The 22,524-nt window shown below is 41.8% G+C and overlaps 1 protein-coding gene across 1 annotated transcript; it reads right to left on the bottom strand.

Annotated features, from left to right (window-relative positions):
• Positions 1-1,023: 1,023 nt before the first annotated feature.
• On the bottom strand, positions 1,024-19,460 carry LOC308288055 (membrane progestin receptor gamma-B-like; the record flags this gene model as incomplete). Its single annotated transcript, XM_080729398.1, has 8 exons — positions 1,024-1,319; positions 4,147-4,291; positions 6,898-6,991; positions 8,559-8,603; positions 9,202-9,328; positions 10,140-10,345; positions 18,413-18,540; positions 19,407-19,460. The coding sequence occupies 8 exons, from the start codon at positions 19,458-19,460 to the stop codon at positions 1,024-1,026; spliced, it is 1,095 nt and encodes a 364-aa protein (XP_080585524.1).
• Positions 19,461-22,524: the final 3,064 nt, after the last annotated feature.

The following is a 22,524-nucleotide window of genomic DNA, read 5'->3' as shown; positions in this document are numbered from 1 at the left end:
GCATTCTTGTAGTTATCTATAGCAGCCATACTCAATATGTCTGTACACAGACAAATGTGTCTGTGGCAAAGACTTGTCCTTGTTGGTGCAATGCTAGAATTTGATTTTGAACATTACAGTGTTCCTATTTTGATCATAAGACCAATTACTGAATGTCAGTCTCCAGGGTTTCTTCAGAATATGTATGACACTGATTTACTATGACACTGTGGAACATTAGGAGTCCACTGGTACAGACAAGTAGGTCGGGAGTGGCTTATTGTCGGTAACAGCCTGTAACACGCGGGAGTCTGTCCCCGTTACAATGCGCTAGACCCCTGGGAGATGGACTGCTGAGGTGGAGCGCCACACCTACCATCAGCTCCCAGTACTTGCCGCACGAGTCGACAAGCCGTGCTACTCATACGCTGAGTTGGCGGTGCCCGGAATTGAACCCATGACCTTGCGGTACAGAGGCGAGAGCTCTACCGACTGAGCTAGACTTTTCAAGGACCCCCATAACTCTCAGAGTTGCAGACCACCCTCAAGGAACCCTCAAGGTCCCTTGAACGCTGTACTACAGTAGGGCTATATAATGTATAATATTAGGGCTAGCTCTTTTGTGTTTCTGGTAACAATATTGTCCGCTTGTTTGTAACCTATGTCCATGGCAAAAATAGATTTTTGTCAAAAAAGTCCACCACGAGCCAGCATGGTGATGACCCCTGATCTATGCAGTGGTTCTCAACTTGTGGGTTGGGACCCCCAGTAGGGTCCCCAAATTATTTTGTGGGGTCCCCAGAAGATTAACTTAATGTACAACATTGTTTTCTCACTCGACAGTAAACAAACCAACATAAAGTCTAAGTATATGCTGTATGCTACATGTACATGCTCACAATGCCTGCATTGTGAGCATGTAGATCTGCTATTTTCACCTGTTATACAAAATGTAATGCTTGTCAGGGTGGAGGGGTCCCCAGTTAAAATATGATTATTTTGGGGGTCGCGGCCTGAAAAGGTTGAGAACCACTGATTTATAGTTTAGTAGCAGGCACAGGCACAGCCCTTGGCTATTATGGATGTCTCTTTCTGTCCTTTACTGTGACTTGTTGTTTCCTGACTGGACGGTGACCAGAGGAGAGGCAGGGAGAACAACATGATGATGATCAGATTCAGCAACAATGACACCAATATCACCACCAGCGTGTTGGCAAAGCTTATGGGCAGTGAGTGTGTGAGGAGCCACGTGCGTCGCAGGTCCATGTCCTGCTCGATGGCGTTCATCTGGAAATGGGTGCCCATGATGCCACAGACATGGAACAGTTGGTGGCTGTGGCCTGCAGGGGGCAGAAGAACAATGCAGTTGAGTGTAAAGGGCACTGACTGACTGTTCTCAAGTAACAGGTCAGGACAGGTAGGTACCAAAACCATTTGGGCACCTCGATGTAAAAAATAAATACATTCTAAGACAATAATGCAGGCCAGGGTTCCCCAATAGGGCTACTGTCTGGCCCACACCAACCCCAGTAATAATGGTGGTATAAGAGCAGCAACAACACTAGTATATCGTTGTTGTTGGGTGGAAATCTCGTATCTCCAAATGTGTACGTTCTTTTGCAAATCATACAAGGCTGTCGCACGAAAGTAGTGAAAACAGCAGATCTACAAGCACACAACGCCTCGCGGTGCGAGGCGTTGTGTGCTTGTAGATCGGCTGTTTCACTAGTTTAAATCATTTTTAAAATGATAAATTCAAAACGAACGGTTTTGGACAAACAAGATTTTCACCCAACAACGACGGAGTAGTGGGAACGCCCCCTGCAATGTTGTGGCCCTCAGCTTGGTACCCTAGACATAATTCGGCCCTTGGGGAAAACTAATTGTGGAAACCTGCAATAATGTGACAATAATAAAGACCCTCATGTATCTGGTAGGAGACGCGGCGATTCTCCTTTGTGTCTCCTACCAGAAAGTTTACATGATCATTACATGCTTAAAAAATTGACAATTAATGTCTAATATTTTCTACAATTGCTACAAATTGCTACAAAACCTAACCAAGTCATTTTGGGTCATGAACCATAAGTTGTTCATGCCCCATCGTGATAATGGTACATCATGATAATGATGTACCATGCATGTTCACATTCTATAATGCTAATTTTACATTGAGGTGCCCAGATGTCCCTATTGCCCACCTTACCTGTATCCTTACTCAACATAATACACAGTGGAAGGGAAGACCAAGAAGTGTCCCTGTTAAGGTTTAATTTACTGTTGGTTTATAGTTAACACTGGTTAGGATGAAGAAAGTATTGTCATAAATTAGATAGAAAGTGGGTGAACTGTGACCTGCAATAAGTAATGTAAGAGTAAATGATCGCTGAATGCGTCTTCACAATATAGTAAATCTTTACTCATGAAAGGAATCAGTTCATTTGTATTATCCTTCCATAATATATAGCCTCTAACTTAATACTAATTTAAGTTTATAAAATAAAATAAAACTGTAGACCTATACTATTTTGCAGTGGTGGAAAAAGTACTCAAATGTACTTAAAGGGATATTCCACTTTCAAAAAAACTTTTTGTCATTGTATGGTCTAATCAGGCTTGTATAAACATCCTGAACAGTTTTTAATTTTCTTCATTCAATATTTAGATATTTGATGTAAATGTTACCAGGCCCAGGCCCCAGGGCCTCTCCCCACACACACTCATTGTAACTTCAAACTCCATTTTAACCATGATAGATTCATTAAAAACACCCATTATTTTTTCTGGTGACTCATACTACCCTCCTAATACGTGAGCAGGCCGTGTTTTTTCCATAACGTTTTTCGTGTATTTTTAATAATTCTTTGGGAAAATGGAAACAATTAAATGCAATAAAAATATATAAAAAATACATGAAAAACGTTATGGAAAAAACATGGCCTGCTCACGTATTAGGAGGGTAGTATGAGTCAGCAGAAAAAATAATGGGTGTTTTTAATGAATCTATCATGGTTAAAATGGAGTTTGAAGTTACAATGAGTGTGTGTGGGGAGAGGCCCTGAGCCTGGAGGGCCTGGTAACATTTACATCAAATATCTAAATACTGAATGAAGAAAATTAAAAACTGTTCAGGGTGTTCATACAAGCCTGATTAGACCATACAATGACAAAAAGTTTTTTTGAAAGTGGAATATCCCTTTAAGTAAAAGTGTCAATACTACAGTGTAAAAATAGCCTACTCTGTTACAAGTAAAAGTCAGGAATTAAACATTTACAAAAGTATTGGCATCAAAATGTACTTAACGTACAAAAAGTAGAAAGACAAAATAGCCTACTACTCATTATGCCGAATGTCCCATTTCACAAGATTTCATGTATAGAAATATAGCTTGTAGATCGGCTATTTTCCAATGGCCGAAATGTATATAGGGCTGAAGGGGTTAATGTATATTTGTTGATAATAATCGAAACCTAGAAAGTAACTATAGCTAATGTTTTCAAATAATTGTAGAGGAGTAAAACATACAATATTTGCCTCTGAGCTGTAGTGGAGTAAAAGTACTGAAAATTGGAAATAGTAAAGTAAAAAGTAAAAAATACCTCAAAATTGTACTCAAAGGACAACTTTAGTTTTTCACAACAAGGGTTCATATTTTAGATTGTAATTAAAGAATATAAAAGATGAGTGTTAAATTGATTTCATTTATTTCTTTCTATTGTTTTAGATATTTTTATTTCAGTGGTTGGGGGCATGCGTACAAGTGGCTAAATACCGGTATGCCATTTTACACAGAATAAGCCCATTCCCAAGATACAACGCAATCTTTCATGGTTGGATGTGATGTGACTTATGGGGGCTAGAAGTGTTACTGTAAATAGCAATAAAGAAACTGCTGGCTTATTGTGTCTAAAAAAACATATTTAGCCACGTGTACACATGCCCCCATGCGTACGCATGCCCCACATTTTAGCACGGTAAACGTGATAAAACAATAGAACGAAGCAAATGAAAACATTTTCACACTCACTTTTTCTTTTCTCTAATTACAATCTAAAATATGAACCCTTGTTGTAAAAAAACAAAGTTGTACTTTAAGTACCGTACTTGAGTAAATGTACTTATAGTTACTTTACCATTGCAATTGTGTAATAATAGTTGTCCCTTACCTATGTAGTCAAAGCTACCAGGGGCCAGCCGCTCGGGGAGGTGTGTGGCAAACAGAAAGCTTGTGAGGAAAGCCAGGGAGATGTGGTAGTAATGCTGCATGTTACTATCATTATCTGTGCAGCCCTCACCCACACACAGGAAGACCTGTCGAAACAACCACAACAGAGACATGTTATGAAACGGTTGCATCACCAATTCACCATCAACACCAGTGATGTGTTATGTTTATGTATATCATGAGAATGTTAGTATTTTAAAGGTGTGTAAGTGATATTCTTTGTTCTCCGTAGAACATGGTTCCCCAATTAGTTTTCCCCAAGGGCCGAATTATGTCTAGGGTACCAAGCCGAGGGCCACACCATTGCAGGGGGCGACGCCAGCGTTCCCGCTACTCCAGCGACAGTTCAGATATCGTCGTTGTCGGGTGAAAATCTTGTATGTCCAAAACCGTTCATTTTGCATTATCATTTATTACATTATTTAAACTAGTGAAAACAGCCGATCTACAAGCACACAACGCCTCGCACCACGAGGCATTGTGTGCTTGTAGATCTGCTGTTTTCACTACTTTTGTGCGACGGCCATGTATGATGAAGCAGGGCTTTACTTTGCGAAAGAACATACAAATTTGGAGATACGAGGTTTCCACCCGACAACGACGATATACTGGTGTTGTTGCTGCTCTTATACCACCATTATTACTGGGGTTGGTGGGGGCCAGACAGTAGACCCCTGCGGGCCACAAGTGGCCCGCGGGCCGCCTATTGGGGAATCCTGCTGTATAGTATCATAGCCCACCCACCCTTGCCCTGTGCCTTTTCATACACAGGTGCATATGTGGCGGAGAGAGTCGCAGCCCCAGCCTGAAGCCTCAAAAGTCTAGTATCTGCTCTCGTTCCATAGGGATGTCCCTTTGGAGTGATGGTTAAGATATTGGCCTTTCACGCGGTTGACCCGGGTTCGAAGCCGGGTGGGGAGGTTCGTATCACCTCCATTACTTTGGTGCTGTGACACGGATTCGGGCTTCCCCGTATAGGAGGTCAAAGGGGGGTGAGTGTGGCGGAGAGAGTCGCAGCCCCAGCCTGAAGCCTTAAAAGTCTAGTATCTGCTCTTGTTCCATAGGGATGTCCCTTTGGAGTGATGGTTAAGATATTGGACTTTCACGCTGGAGACCCAGGTTCGAGGCCGGGTGGGGAGGTTCGGATCACCTCCGTTACACATATAACGCCAAAATAATGTAATCGGAATGCTCAGACACAACAATGTGTAGGGGGAGGTAGGGGCTTGTTTCCTGGCAGAGATTTGGGTCTCCACTGAGCACTCGTTTCTAGTTAAAATGTGCAAGGGGTCATTAAAGGACAACTTTGGTTTTTTACAACAAGGGTTCATATTTTAGATTGTAATTAGAGAAAAGAAAAAGTGAGTGTTAAAATGTTTTCATTTGCTTCGTTCTATTGTTTTATTGCGTTTACCGTGCTAAAATGTGGGGCATGCGTATGCATGGGGCATGCATACAAGTGGCTAAATATGTCTTTTTAGACACAATAAGCCAGCAGTTTCTTTATTGCTATTTACAGTAACACTTCTAGCCCCCATAACTCACATCCAACCATAAAAGGTTGCGTTGTATCTTGGGAATGGGCTTATTCTGTGTAAAATGACATATTTAGCCACTTGTACGCATGCCCGCAAACACTGAAATAAGAATCTCTAAAACAATAGAAAGAAGTAAATGAAATCATTTTAACACTCATCTTTTATATTCTTTAATTAGAATCTAAAATATGAACCCTTGTTGTAAAAAACTAAAGTTGTCCTTTAATATGTCTGTACACTGACACATGTATCAAAGACTAGGCCTTGTCTGTGGCAATTCTTTTATTTTCTGTTTTACACACCATTATAATGTTCTTATTTTGACCATCATACCAAATTACAGAATGTCAGTCTGCAGGTTTTCTTCGGAAGACGTATGATGACACTGATTTACTACGTCTCTATGGCACCAGTGTTGATTTCGTCGACTAAAACTATGACGAAAAATGTTTGTCGACTGCGTTTTTTTCACTGGCGAAAACTAAATAAAAACTAAACAAAAACTAAGCTGTGGTGACTAAGACTAAATATATTGACAATTTCGTCAACAAAATAAAAACTAGACTAAAACATTAGGGTGGGACTAGTGGAGAAGAGAGTCATTTTATGTTTGGTTGCTCTCAGGTGTTGCGTGCTGAAAATAGTGGATCTACAAGCTCACAACGCGTCGCGCTGCGATGCGTTGTGAGCTTGTAGATCCGCTATTTTCAGCACGTAACCAAGTGTCATTACGATGCCATCAAGGCCTGCCAAAATACATTTTAGTTGACTAAATCAACAGTAGATTTAGTCGCCTAAAAACGTAATGATATTTAGTCGACTAAAATTAGACTAAAACTAAAACTTTTCAGTTGACTTTATGACTAAAACTAAATGCCATTTTATTCAAAAGACTATGACTAAAACTAAATCAAAATTTGCTGTCAAAAACAACACTGTATGGCACATTATGAGTCTGCTAGTACTAGTGGTTCTCAAACTTTTTATTTGCAAGAACCTCCATAACTAAAGAGTTACATACTTGTTATGGTCATTCAGGGCTATATCTTTATGTGTTACTGGTAATATTATTGCCTGCTCAAAAATGTCCACCACAAGCCGGCAGAGAGACGGTTTAGGTGTGTGAAGTGTATGGTAGTGGTGGTCTTTCTTACCCTATAGAATAGAGGAATGCTGTCAAACAGGTAGGGGTAAGCAAAGGCCACAACACGGAGAGCCTTTCCAAACTTTGGACGGGACTCTGGGGTTCTGTTCAAATAGAACAAAAACAGATGAGATACAAATGTGTAATTTCTGCTTGTAAAAGCATCTTATCGTAGAATGTAATAAAAGAAACAAGACACAACCAAAACAAACAAAAAACAATACTGGTTAATAATTGAGTATCTGGCATCACCAGTGACACAAAATCATTTTGTAATGCTAGCATTTTAGTTTTGAGTTGTTAAACAACTGATTTAGGAATGGCAAGACTGCACTGTAGTGAAAGGTTGGGTGCACCTTTTTTTTGTCACATTTAAAAAAGTACTTTCAAAATAGTTTTTGTTAAACATGGTAAAGTTATTTTATAGTTTATTATTTGTTCAGCATCATACTCTGGGAAAATGCAGAAATATGGATCTATTATAAATGTGCGGCCAATTGTCTCACATCTTCAATGTGACAGACTAAAGCCCTTTGCACACAGGACAGTTGCGTTTTTTTCGTTTGCTGCATGAATAAAACGCATTGGATTTGGTGTGCAATACTGCATGTGCGGAATCGGCGCTGCGGATCCCAAAAGGAGTCATAAAAGGAGTGCTGAGTTTTTTACCGCATGCGACAAGACGCACGAATCGAACTGGGTTCGCACGGCTATTTCGGATCTGGTGTGGTGAGAATCATTGTTTTCTTTTAAAAACATCAAATTGTCCGTTTTATCCGTGTGGATAAACGCGCCTGTGTGCAAAGGGCTTAAGCCTAAATCTGTCTCATTCTTATCATTCTCATAACAAGATGGAATTATCAAACAACCAGCTCTAGGAATCTCTCTGACGCACAACCTTTTCAAACACAGACACTTGTATTATCATTGTCAACAGATTAGCTAAACCAGATTTTAATGAAACATGATTTAGAGTTCATTTGATTTCCAACTGATAGTTCATATCGTCACTGTCGGGCAGAAACCTCGTATCTCCAAGTTTCAAATGTGTATGTTTTTTCGCAAAGCAAAGCCCTGCTTCGTCATACAAGGCCTTCGCACAAAGGTGGTGAAAACAGCAGATCTACAAGCACACAACGCCTCAACACAGCGAGGCATTGTGTGCTTGTAGATCAGCTAGCTTGTAGATCGGCTAGTTTAAATCATTTTTAAAATGATAAATGCAAAACGAACGGTTTTGGACATACAAGGTTTCCACCCGACAACGACGATATGCTACTGTATATTAAATAATATAGAGTTCTCTGTCTCAGTCCTTATACTATGTATGACCCAGCTGAAACCACCTTAAAGTTATGTTTTAGGGTGGGTCTCTTTGTTCAAGGTTGGGTAACACCCATTACACAGAAAAGCAAGTTGCTCAATTGTACGGCACAAAGAGTAAATCTTTCTTTTATGAAATACAAGATATGTTTTATGTGCAATCACATATCACTTTCTGAAGATAATGGGTTCATTATTTTTTGCATTATTTTGTGTTGCTCAGTGAAAATTGTGAGAATATATAGTATCCTTTTCGTAGTAATACAACTAATTTCAAGCAAACTTGAGAAGCAATGTTGGAACGTGGCAAATTGAAAAGAACAGAACAGTAAATGATGTTGCCTTTACCTTTTCACAATGTACTGGTTGTATTGTAAGAACGGTAAGCCAAGCCTTAACAGAGACAGGAGGAAAAGTTATTAAAGCATCACATCGAGCATGACCAAGACAATAACAACGGCACCATGTTTGTACATCATGCAAGAGATGACGCACTATTGTGTCCCTGCCAGTGTTGATTTCGTCGACTAAAACTATGACGAAAACAGTTTGTCGACTGAGTTTTTTTCACTGACAAAAACTAAATAAAAACTAAATAAAAACTAAGCTGTGATGACTAAAACTAAGACTAAATATATTGAGAATTTCGTCAACAAAATAAAAACTAGACTAAAACGTTAGGGAGGGACAAGTGGAGAAGAGAGTAATTTTATGTTTGGTTGCTCTCCGGTGTTGCGTGCTGAAAATAGCAGATCTACAAGCTCACAACGCGTCGCAGCAACCAAGTGTAAAACCAGTCATTACGATGCCATCAAGGCCTGCCAAAATACATTTCAGTTAACTAAATCAACTGTAGATTTAGTCAACTAAAATCGTATGATATTTATTTTATATTCAAAAGACTATGACTAAAACTAAATAAAAATTTGCTGTCAAAAACAACACTGTGTGTGAAATGAACTTATTTCACACAGGGACTTAGTATCCGTACCTTGAGTAGCAGGCCAGCGCAGTGCAGACCAGAGTGTTGAGAACAGCTATGGGGACGTAGAGCTGGTGGAAGGTGCTGTTGAGCCACCTGTCAGGGAAAACATAAGCTGAGTAGACGACTGCTGACCCTGCGAATGAGAAAGAATTAAGACATTTTTAGAATGTGTAAGAGTTATGGCGTTTCAAATAGGTGTGTGTGCGTGTGTGTGTGTGTGTGTGTGTGCGTGCGTGCGTGCGTGTGTGTGTACACAGTTAACCACTAATACACTCCCCATTCTCAGAAACAACAAACAATAGGAATGCAGTCTTTATAAGAAACTAAGGGAACATGCATACACATACAGTACATATTGTTTCTATGGCAGCAGATCACAATGAAACATGTTATTATGATGGGTGTACTCTGCTGAGACATTGTCGATTGTCTTTACAATCACACATAGTTGTTTGCTTTCGTCCGTCCGCCTGCCCACCCTTGGGCGTATCCTTTTAGTTGACCTTGTACCAGTGAACTGTACTGTCATGAAACTGTACCTTTTCCTGTGCAAACTTCTAATAAATTCTTCAATCATTTAATCAAAATGACAGACAGATAGAGAGCTCCTCATATGGGCATAAAAGGGATACAAGCAGACAGACAGACAGACAGACAGATACAGAGATCTCCATATACTGTATGGGCATGAAAGGGACACTTTCTGTCTGTGTGTATCTGAATGTTTGTGTCCCTTCTATGCCCATACACGGCCACTACACGGCCCACACATTTAGAGTTTGGGCTGCACATGGCTCGACAAGGCTTACTTAGTCTAGGTGTGTGTACGGTACATACATACGGTATACAGTAAGTCTGTAGCTCCCTGTCATAGGTTTGGTTTTTCTGTTTGACAAACATAGCAGGCTGAGCTGAACCCATGCACATCCGGTACTGTAACTTACCCAGGCTGTAGAAGCTGAGGGCACCATAATCGAAGAAGAAGCAAATGTGGCGTGCACGTGGCGACATGGTGCTGAAGGTGTGGGCACAGCTAGAGGCCAGCGGGTACGTACAACAGGCCAGGAGGAAGACCAGGAAGGGCCAGGTGAAGGAGTCCTGCCATGCCGCTTGCATCAGTACCACTGTCGCCAGCTTCCATAAGAAGTACCTGGAAGAAAATATCAATCCATCAATCAGAAATGTATCATTTGTTGTACATCACATGGCAAAAAGATAACAGATCGACAAACTCACAATGCGCTGCATTGGGACGCTTTGCGAGCTTTTGGTTTGGCTATTTGATCATGTAACATTTCGTCGTTGTCAGGTGAAAACCTTGTATGTCCAAAACCGTTCGTTTAGCATTTATCATTTTAAAAATTATTTAAACTAGTGAAAACAGCCGATCTACAAACCGTCGTTTAGCATTTATCATTTTAAAAATGATTTAAACTAGTGAAAACAGCCGATCTACAAGCACACAACGCCTCGCACCGCGAGGCGTTGTGTGCTTGTAGATCGGCTGTTTTCACTACTTTTGTGCGACGGCCTTGTATGATGAAAGCAGGGCTTTACTTTACGAAAGAACTTACACATTTGAAACTTGGAGATACGAGGTTTCCGCTCGACAGCGACGATTTGCTACTAAGGAACAATAACTAAGCAAAATTCCCATTATATTATGAAATTGAAACATTTCATAGAGCTTTTTCTTTATTTAGAGAGCCGAGATGCTTGCCATTTTAAGGTCTATAACATTTGTATCATGGACCCATGGGAAGAACTAAGTGGTTACATGCACCATTAAGTTAAATCAGCACCGTGGCAGAGGTCTCGACTCTGTACGGTGTACTACTGATCACATTTTAGTTACACATGCAGTTGAATGCAATGCTCACAACAGGTGCAAGTATGTATAACACAAGCATAATCAGAATTAACGTAAGTGTCGCATCAAACGATTACAGGTGTAAGAGTGGGTGATTTTTGTGCAAGCTCTCGACGTTGCAGTCACAGGAAGAATCAGGAAGAGAGAACACGATGCACAAGCAAAACAGTACGTACTGTACGTAATGCTGGTTATTACCGTAGTTCAGGGTTCCCCAATAGCCCCCCGCGGGGGGCTACTGTCTGGCCCCCACCAACCCCAGTAATAATGGTGGTATAAGACGAGCAACAACACTAGTATATCGTCATTGTCGGGTGGAAAACCCGTATCTCACAATGTGTACGTTCTTTCGCAAAGTAAAGCTCTGCTTCATCAAACAAGGCAGTCGCACAAAAGTAGTGAAAACAGCAGATCTACAAGCACACAACGCCTCGCGGTGCGAGGCGTTGTGTGCTTGTAGATCGGCTGTTTTCACTAGTTTAAGTCATTTTTAAAATGATAAACACCACCGTCGCCCCCTGCAATGTTGTGGCCCTCGGCTTGGTACCCTAGACATAATTTGGCCCTTGGGGAAAACTAATTGGGGAACCCTGCCGTAGTTTAAGTCTTATTAGAGTGTAAAAGTGGCTGTAAGGATACGAGTTAAGAGTTAAATCATCACCAGGGTTGTAGGATGTAATGTTTTGCATTTTGTTCATATACCTATCTATCAGTTCTTATCAGGTAGCTCATATCAGGACTGTCGGGTGTGTGCTGAAGGCCTATTTGGACACCGTTTCCATATCTCAGTGCGCTTCATTAACAAATCAACCCGATGTGTGAGTTTCCCCATCATAGCACTGAGTTGACTAATTGAGGCAACACATTGGAGAGCGTTAAGCAGAGACCAGCTCATTAGCGTCTGACTGCAGGCATACAATTCCACACCAGGTCCCAGGACACACACACACGCACACACGCACACGCACACGCACACACACACACACACACGCACACACACGATACTCACCCTCCCTGGACCATACAGTCAAAACAAGTATCATCTCAGTAGGGAGGACTGGTGGGACCACTAACTAACCACTAACACACACACTCCCCATTCTCAGAAACAAACAGTAAGAATGCAGTCTTTCTTAAAGAAGGTACTGTACATACAGTACATGTCTACGGCAGCAGACATTGCATGGAATTCATGCTATGATGGGTGTATTCTAATTGTTTGTTCTCTCTAGACACACACACACACGTGTGTGTGTGTGTGTGTGTGTGTGTGTGTGTGTGCGCGCACACACACACACGCACGCACGCATGCACACTTACACGCACACGCACGTATGCACGCACGCACACACACACATCACCACATCCTTTCTTTCTTTCTTTCTTTCTTTCTTTCTTTCTTTCTTTCTTTCTTTGTCTCAATCACTGTCTATGGTCTCTAAGTCTGATGACAATGATCGCCACCTTACGTAAACGTAAACTGGTTGAAATGCTTTTATTGTTTTGTCTGTAACTATGTATTGTTTTAGCCAAGTTCCTCTAGGATCCCTGACCCCGGGCCGAGATACTGACCCGTAACCCAGGGGTTCCCAAACCTTTTTGTCTCAGGGCACCCCATAAATATTTGTTTTAATCCGAGGCACCCTTACATTTAAATTTTCACTCCCAGCACCTTATATTTATAGCATAGCATCGTTGTCGGGTGGAAACCTTGTATGTCCAAAACCGTTCGTTTTGTATTTATCATCTATAAAATGTACTAAACTAGTGAAAACAGCAGATCTACAAGCACACAACGCCTCGCGATGCGAGGCGTTGTGTGCTTGTAGATCGACAGAGGCTTCTGCCTGACAGTGATGATATTTTAGTGGTTATGCTGCGAGGAAAACGTTGAGATAATAGCCATTTTGGTTAGAACTGACTGAAAATAACTTTGTACTTCAAGTTTAAAATGATACTAAATATTTTTTCAAGTGTCCAAATAAATTCCAAATATTATCAAATTATGTCGCGGCACCCCAGGGTGCCCCGTCACCCACTTTGAAAACCCCTGCTCTAGGATCCCTGACCCCGGGCAGAGGTACTGACCCGTAACCAACGGTTAAATGTAATACTAGAGAGCTATTATGCCTGAGGGCTTAGCTGCACACAGGAGGCCAGTGAGAACAAGGAGAATCTAGGAGATCTAAAGAATCAGTCACCCTGGGTGTTGTTGTGCTGTCGTTCCAAACAAACAATGAAAGTGTGCTAAAGGTTGGTCAAACTATAATAATACAATGCCATTTTTGTGCAAAAACATGGGACAATCAACTATAAATTAGGGTTTAAGTGGCTAAGTAGACAAGCCAACAGATTTGTTGACGCAAAGTTATATAACTGCAGAAAACAGTTTGGCTGTAGAGTAAAAATCTCCCACGAAAGGTGCTCTTTGGTAGCCAGGTGACAAAATTGATCACTCAAAATTGAAAGTTTACATTTTGTCTTGGTGTGGTTTTGGCCTCCCCAGTCAACCTGCATTATGAGCTTGTAATGTCATCCTGTTTCCTATAAAAGCCAAGTTTGTTCAGTTTTTGTTTAGTCACCCTGAAGAAGGCATTATGTATTTTTTATTCTTGCCATGCATTAGCCCTAAAATAAAGGCTTTTTAACTGTCCCTCAAGAGTGCCTTGGTCTAACTTTTCTTGCATTAATATAACTGCAGGTTGAAGTATATTAGCCCAAGATTGTTTGATGTCCTATACAGTAACTGCTTTTTTTGGTCATTATAATAATAATGACACGTGCAGACCGGTCTGCACGTGTTTCATTGTTTCGCAGGGGTGAGTTATTATTATGCAAGGTGGCTTGGACATGAGAAACTGGTTTATTTACATGCCAGAGAAATGCCAGTATAAAGAACTTACGCAAGTGCAGAGGAATCGCTGGAGTATAGCATGATCAGACGCTGAACCCTAATTATGCAAACTTTTCAAGTTTCTCCCACATGATGCGTCATGTTGGAGAAACTTGATTTCATTTTTATAAAATAGATTTGCCAGGGCATACAAAATGCAGACAATGATATTACCAGAAACACAAAGAGCTAGCCCTGAATGCCCATAACAGGTCTGTAACTCTGAGAGTGTTCAAATGGAACCAAACGCATCAGAGACGCCGCCCCTCCCTACCTTCAAAACCACCCTGAAAACCCACCTGTTCGCAATTGCCTTTCCCAGTTGACTTTGTGTGAACTCTTGTTTTTAGTGTTTTATTGCTTTTATCTGTTATCGCACTTTCCAATCTTCTTTTTCCTAATAAAGTTGTTGTTGTTACCTACCCTCTCCCCCAGCCCCCCACACACTTGTAATGCGACTTTATGGGTCCATTTGGTTCCATTTGTACACTCGCAGAGTTATGGGGTCCTTACAAATAAAGTGTTTGAATGCGTTTTTTACTATTTTGAAAAAACCTCTAAAATATTTCAATTAGCTGATCTACATCGACATGTTGTGAGCTTGTAGATCAGCTATATGAACTATTTAAAAATGATTCTCAAAATAGTAAAAAAAAGGCGAAGAAGTTTAGCGATAAGTGGTAAGGCATGGATAAAATAGGGCCCATAGTGTCATAATAAATCAGTGTCATTGTCATACATATTCTGAAGAAAACCTGGAGACTTGACATTCAGTATCATTATCAACAGTGTGTAAAAAAGAAAATCAAAATTTTCCCAAGGCCAAGTCTTTGCCACGGACACATATGTCCATGTAAGGACATATTGATGACCCCTGCTACTGAGAACTATGGGGCTTTTAAGCCGTGACATCATTTTGTAGTCAGACCTCCAAGCAGATTTATTATCAATATCTGTCCCTCGCTATTTCAACAGATCCGAGACAAAAATAACGACTAAAGTATAATTCTACCACTTTCCTTTCAACGACAAAGAGAAGAAGAATTAGTAAATAGTAAAAATAGTAAAAAGATTCACGGGCGCTGGGGCCTTTTGGCCCCAAAAGTTCTCCTCTGCCTACAAAATGATGTCAGACTTAACAGCCCCTATGGCCTTCTTGAATCACAACAGATAACGTGAGAATCCAATTCATCAGCTCACAGCACAACAGGAAAGGGCCCTGGATGGAATCTACACAAGAATGCTACGAATGGCACTAGGTGTCACATATGGACGGACTCATCAGAAATGTGGTCCTCCACTGGGACCAACCATGGGTCACAGACAAGGTCAGAGAGAGAAGGATGAGGCTGGCAGGACACTGCGTCGGACTAGTGGCAAGCAAACTGACACTGTGGGAGCCAACCCAGGGCAAAGCCCAGGGAAGGCAAGAAGTACACCACCTAATCAGATGCACTGCGGTGTGACAGCGGAGCTACAGTAACAACACTGCAGAGCCCAAGACCCTGATGCCAGACAGGAGGGTGTGGAGGGTCCTGAGCTGGTGTTGGCTAGACTAGTGTTTCTCAAACTTTTACAGTTCAAGGTCTGCTCTTAAGTACAGACTTGCATGGGTCAATTTAGACCCCCTAAAGCAGGGTTCCCCAATAGGCGGCCCGCGGGCCATTTGCGGCCCACGGGGGGCTACTGTCTGGCCCACACCAACCCCCCAGTAATAATGGTGGTATAAGAGCAGCAACAACACTAGTATATCGTCGTCGTCGTCGTCGTCGTCGGGTGGAAATCTTGTATCTCCAAATGTGTACGTTCTTTTGCAAATCATACAAGGCCGTCTCACAAAAGTAGTGAAAACAGTAGATCTACAAGCACACAACGCCTCGCGTTGCGAGGCGTTGTGTGCTTGTAGGTCGGCTGTTTTCACTAGTTTAAATAATTAAAAAAATTATGAATTCAAAACGAACGGTTTTGGACATACAAGATTTTCACCCGACAACGACGATATCTGAACTGTCGCTGGAGTAGCGGGAACGCCACCGTCGCCCCCTGCAATGCTGTGGCCCTTGGCTTGGTACCCTAGACATAATTCGGCCCTTGGGGAAAACTAATTGGGGAACCTTGCCCTAAAGGAACCCACAAAGTCCCTGGTATCCACTTTGAGAACCACTGGTCTAGACCGACCACACTCGCATTGCAATGTATCGCATCAGCAGCTCATCTAGCAAATATCATTCTAACAACTTCTTTAAAAAGTTAAGGCACTGAGATGAGGCGATCACATCAACACTGAAAGCCAATTCCTCTTGCGTTAACAAACGAAGGCAGGGGACTCACAATGTCACGTGGATGATGGACTGCAGAAGTCTAGGTATCATTCATTCTCCATGCTCAAACAATCACGGAAACACTGAGAAACATGCAGAAGAAGCCTTGCATCTCCACATTTCAACTTTTTTATGTTTCATGTCCATTAAAGGAGTAGTTCACCCCCAACATGACTTTTTTTCTATTGATTACTCATGCCATGGAGAGTAGAGTTCAATAATATTTTTTGGTTTTTGTCACATTCCTAAGACAAAAATTTGATTCGAGTAAATTTACCCCCATTGATTCCGGATGGTGACCCGTTTCAAAACGGGTCACCATCTGGAATCAATGAAACCAACAAAAAACAAAAAATATTATTGAACTCTACTCTCCATGGCATGAGTAATCAATTGAAAAAAAGTCATTTTGGGGGTGAACTACTCCTTTAATGTCCTACTTTCTCATACCAGCTACCACAAAAGTAGCAAAAATAGATGATCTACAAGCTTGCATCGTTACGCAACACCTCTGCTATTCTTTGGGGGGAAAAGGAAAAACACATACTGTATACCAGGGGTAGGCAACCTTAGGCACGGGTGTCAACATTGGCACAATGGAAGGTGATCACTGGCACACTGGCAGAAGTGTGAGAGAGCCCACACATCTACCGGTATATGGAACTTACTGCCTGCATATCATTCTACATTCATTCAAGCTTATAGCTTTGATTGGGGAGAGACTGACTAGTCTGGGAGACAGTCTGGGAGAGTGGGTTATTGCTTGAGTCTAATGATCATTAAGCCTACATCCTAATGTAAAATAATATACAGTATTTCTAAAGAGGAATGACAAAAATAAAGGTTGTATTTTGTAGCCTGTCCAAATCAATTGGAAATATGACATTTTGATGTGTTGTGGCACACTGACTATCAAGAAAATGAAAACGTGGCACTTCATGTCAAAAAGGTTGCCGACCCCTGCTGTATACTGTACATGATGTACAGGGACGTGCTGGCCATTGGGAAAAGCGGGACAACTCCCGCACGGCCGGTTCATTCACGGCCAGTCCAGGCCGGCCATTAGGGGAAAAAAAATGTCGGACTTCATTTTTCCGTTCCATTTTGGGGGCTGTGCGGCCAACAAAGTAAATCGTCACTGTCGGGCAGAAACCTTGTATCTCCAAGTTTCAAATTTGTACGTTCTATCGCAAAGTAAAGCCCTGCTTCATCATACACGGCCGTTGCACAAAAGTAGTGAAAACAGCAGATCTACAAGCACACAACGCCTCGCACCGCGAGGCGTTGTGTGCTTGTAGACCGGCTGTGTGCTTGTAGACCGGCTGTTTTCACTAGTTTAAATCATTTTTAAATGATAAATACAAAACAAACGGTTTTGGACGTACAAGGTTTCCACCCGACAACGACGAAATATAACAAAAAAATAAAATAAATGAGGGCCTCTCCAACTCTTTTTCCCGGGCTGAATCAGGGGCCCAGCACGTCCCTGATGATGTATATATTGAACCATTGAACAGTACCAACAAGAGCTTGTGCCTAAATATCCATTGGAACACATGTTCTTTTTCTCCTCCATTTTCTGAAAAGTAGGCTAATCGTTTTGGACATACAAGGCTTCCACTCGTCGGCAACGGTAATTATGAAACATTTAGGCTAACTTTGTAACAGACTGATGATAAGTAGGGATGGGTATCGTTCACCTTTGAATCGATACGATACCTTTTTTGATACCTGGGAATCGATACGATACCCTTTTCGATACTTTTTATTTAAGTTTAACTTCTCTACCGCTGCTGCGGTAGAGCATAGGTGATGATGATGATCACAGTGTGGCGGAGCGGAGAGTATAGACGTTGGATAATCGTCATAATAAACATTATAGGCTATTGTCGGCTATTTTCCACAGTAACGAGTGTAGCCTACTAAAGCAGTAATTAAACTCTCAGTAGCCCAACTGTTACAGATGCGACCGGCCAGGGGTGCGTTCCAGAGTATCGAAACGAGGTATTGTTCGTTTTTACGTGAACCGATACCCGATAGTATCGACGTCATGCAATCGATACCATTAAAAGTATCGCAGACGATACCCATCCCTAATGATAAGACATTTAACTTTGTGACAGACTGACTGACCAGGTAGGCAGGAAGTGAGTCCAGATGTTGAGCGTCTCGTTGGTCATCTGGAAGAGGCTGAGGATGCAGTCTGTGGCTGAGCTGCAGGGGTGGCGGTAGCCAGAGATGATGCTGTCCTCATGGAACACCTGGCCCGAGAAAACACGCCGTTAGGTTCTCACAACAGTCAACGCACTGATTTTGGACTTTTTGTTTTTCTTTTCTTTTCTAGCACCTGAACTCAGTGGTTCTCAACCTTTTCAGGCAGCGACCCCCAAAATAATCATATTTTAACTGGGGACCCCCCACCCTGACGAGCACTAAGAGTAACTGTTGAGGCATTACATTTTGTGTAACACGGTTCTATTGTGAAAATAGCAAATCTACATGCATGTAGATCGGCTATTTTCACAATTTCTGTCATTTTGGAGGTGTTAAAAAGTCCTTAAATTGTCACTTCAGAAATGTGCAGATACCCTCTCTACACTTAAACCTTGAGTTGGTTTGTTTACTGTTCAGTGAGAAAACAATGTTGCACATTAAGTTAATCCTCTGGGTATCCCCCAAAATAATGGGGACCACCCTGGGGGGTCCCGACCCACAGGTTGAGAACCACTGCCTTAACTAACGTCCTCAAGTACAGTCAGTATACATCTGCTGCTTTACATCTTATCTCAGGTACTAAGTGTAAATATGTAGATCATTTGTTTTCTTTGATGGATCACCTTTCCCCCCCTTGCCCTCGACCTCCCCTTCTTCTTATTCCCTCCAGATTTGATTTATTTTTGTATTTCTCTCTATTATTTATTCTTACCCATATTACTCTCTATGAAATAAATATCCCAAATACTATATTATCAACAACATTATTATAGCCATATCAACGTGCTTTGAGAACATTTCTTTCCATTATCTAGCCGCTATCTATCCATATTTCGCTATCGATTCACCTCTCAGAGTCAGCATGTTTAAATGTCAGCATACAGATGTAGCGAAGAAGAAGAAGAGAACTTACTTTGGGCACTTGGTTGATGGTGAAAACACGTGGTAATCTGATGAGGCTGAGCATTGTTATTATGTGAGGGTGCAGCCTGACGGTGCCTTGATTCACTGAAGTATAACAAGTGAGCTGAACTGGACTGTCACCTGCTGGGACGACCTCTGCCTTTATAAGCGTGTTGTTGCCATGCCGCTCAGACGGTCCCGCCCCCTCTTCTTACATCTCACCTATCCTCAACCAACGTGAATATCCAGTATGTACCTGGGACACACCCCCTCCCGGCCACACCTCCCTCCCTCCCTCCCTCCCTCACATTATTTCTTTCGCTCTCTAACAATTTCTCGTGGTCATCCTCTCTGCTATTACACGACAAACCCTCACTTTTAAATAATTCAAGAGTTAAAGTCCCAGGACTAAATTTACAGTGTCGATTATGGTGTGTACACACCAGTGTATTTCAAGGCACAAAGAAAGACACACACACACACGCGCACCCGCACACACGTGCATAATTGTGCACACACACACACAGGGCCGTCACAAGAGGGGGAAAAGTGGGACTGAGTTACTAGGGCCCAAGGTGGAGGGGCCTTAATTATTTTATACTTTAGCTATTGAAAAATAGCAGATATACAAGCTCACAGCGCGGCACCGAGTGCCGTGCTGCGAGCTTGTAGATCTGCTATTTTTGAAAAGTTGTGAAAATGTGTGCAAATCTACTTTAAAAAATGATTTTTTTTAAGCAAACATTTGTAACAAATATTTTGCTTCTGAGGGTCACTGGAACTAAATATTTAGAAGGATTTAGAAGACATTTATCCACCTGTTTCCACGAGAATTTACTGTAGCATTATTTGCGGGTCACTTCCGGTTAACAGCAGACATACAAGCTCACGTCGCGTCGCAGATGCAACCGTTGTGAGCTTGTAGATCACTCTCGGCTGCGGCGCCGGAAGCTGCCTGCACATTCTGCGCAATGCACCATGGGATGTTGGAAAGTTGTGGATAGAATCGAGTCAAAAATAGTAAAAGACTTGCACAAATCTTCACGATTTTTTTTAAATAGCAGATCTACAAGATTGAGCGTAGATCTGCTATTTTTCAATAGTTAAAGCACAACATATTGCGTTCCCAGTCTAAATGGGTTAACCCCCCTCCCCTTATGAAGAACATTCATGGGGGGGGGGCCTGCAGGGAATCCTTGTACCCATGCAGGGCCCAGAACTTGGTGCAACACCCCTGCATGCACACACTCTCATCCCATTATCCCAGTATTCATTATTGCTAAAGATTTCACTATGAAAGGCAATTGTTGTGAGATGAAACCCAAATCAGTCCTATGAATGAAAGGCCCTTTTCAAATGAATGACTCCATTCTCCTCTGTCTCTGGAGACTCTGGAGGACAGCCGGTCAAGCAGGTTTCAGGCAGAAATCTCTTTTCAGGGCAACGACAACAACGCCAGGCCAACACAAGTGATTGACATTAAATGATCTGACTGGAGGAGCCGTGCATGCATGGCTAGGGATGGGTATCGTTCACCTTTGAATCGATACGATACCTTTTTTGATACCTGGGAATCGATACGATACCCTTTTCGATACCATTTTCGATACTTTTTATTTAAGTTACTATTTAAGTAACTTCAACACAGAAAGAGTGGTGACTCGCTGCTGCGGGCAGAGGTGATGATGATGATCACACAGTGTGGCGGAGCGGAGAGTATAGACGTTGGATAATCATCATAATAATAAACATTATAGGCTATTGTCGGCTATTTTCCACAGTAACAAGTGTAGCCTACTAAAGCAGTCGTTAAACTCTCAGTAGCCCAACTGTTACAGATGTGACCGGCCAGGGGTGCGTTCCAGAGTATCTAAACGAGGTATCGTTCGTTTTTACGTTAACCGATACCCGATAGTATCGACGTCATGCGATCGATACCATTAAAAGTATCGCAGACGATACCCATCCCTATGCATGGCCGATGCATTGTTCTTCTGTGGACGCCATTTTCCTCCCAGAAAGTCACGCCAGTCTAGAGCAGTGGTTCTCAACCTGTGGGTCGGGACCCACAAGGGGGTCCCCAAACTATTTTGGGGGGTCCCCGGATGATTAACTTATTGTGAAACATTGTTTTCTCACTCAACAGTAAACAAACCAACATAAGGTTTAAGTGTATAGAGGGTATCTGCACATTTCTAAAGTGACAATTTAGGGACTTTTTAATACCTCTAAAATGATAAATTAAACAATGGCCAAATTGTCAAATATTAGAGGCGGATATTGTGAAAATAGACGATCTACATGCTCACAACGCCTCGCAACGCGTCAGGGTGGGGGTCCCCAGTTAAAATATGATTATTTTGGGGGTCGCGGCCTGAGAAGGTTGAGAACCACTGGTCTAGAAAACAGAGTCACATGCAGCACGTACAACTTCCTAGACTTGAACTACAAGTTCTGTCTGTCTGAATTTCAGCCAGTGTTCTTTAGATAAAGGCTGATGTCAATCTGATGGACGGGTGCCGTGCAGGAGAAAGGGTGTGAGCTAGTTTCCCTGGCTGGCAGAAATGTAAACAGAATCTCTTTCATGCCTCTTCTTTCTCATTCCATGCATGTTTCACTGCATGTGACAAGTCACCTGCATGGGAGTGATGGTTTGCTGTCACGTAGAGGGAGATGGCCAAGGCAAGCCGGGGGACTTCTTCTTTGGCACGTTATTGTGCTTTGACTAATTAAAGGACAACTTTGTTTTTTTACAACAAGGGTTCATATTTTAGAATGTAATTAGAGAAAAGAAAAAGTGAGTGTTAAAATGTTTTCATTTGCTTTGTTCTATCGTTTTATCGCGTTTACCGTGCTAAAATGTGGGGCATGCGTACGCATGGGGGCATGCGTACAAGTGGCTAAATATGTCTTTTTAGACACAATAAGCCAGCAGTTTTTTTTATTGCTATTTACAGTAACACTTCTAGCCCCCATAAGTCACATCCAACCATGAAAGGTTGCGTTGTATCCTGGGAATGGGCTTATTCTGTGTAAAATTACATATTTAGCTACTTGTACGCATGCCCCAAAACACTGAAATAAGAATAGAAAGAAGTAAATGAAATAATTTTAACACTCATCTTTTA

Source organism: Nannobrachium achirus, assembly GCF_963921795.1.
Source record: "Nannobrachium achirus genome assembly, chromosome: 7".
In the NCBI taxonomy this organism is placed as follows: domain Eukaryota; kingdom Metazoa; phylum Chordata; class Actinopteri; order Myctophiformes; family Myctophidae; genus Nannobrachium; species Nannobrachium achirus.
The sequence above is the reverse complement of the archived record's forward strand: the minus strand, read 5'-3'. Positions and strand labels throughout refer to the sequence as shown.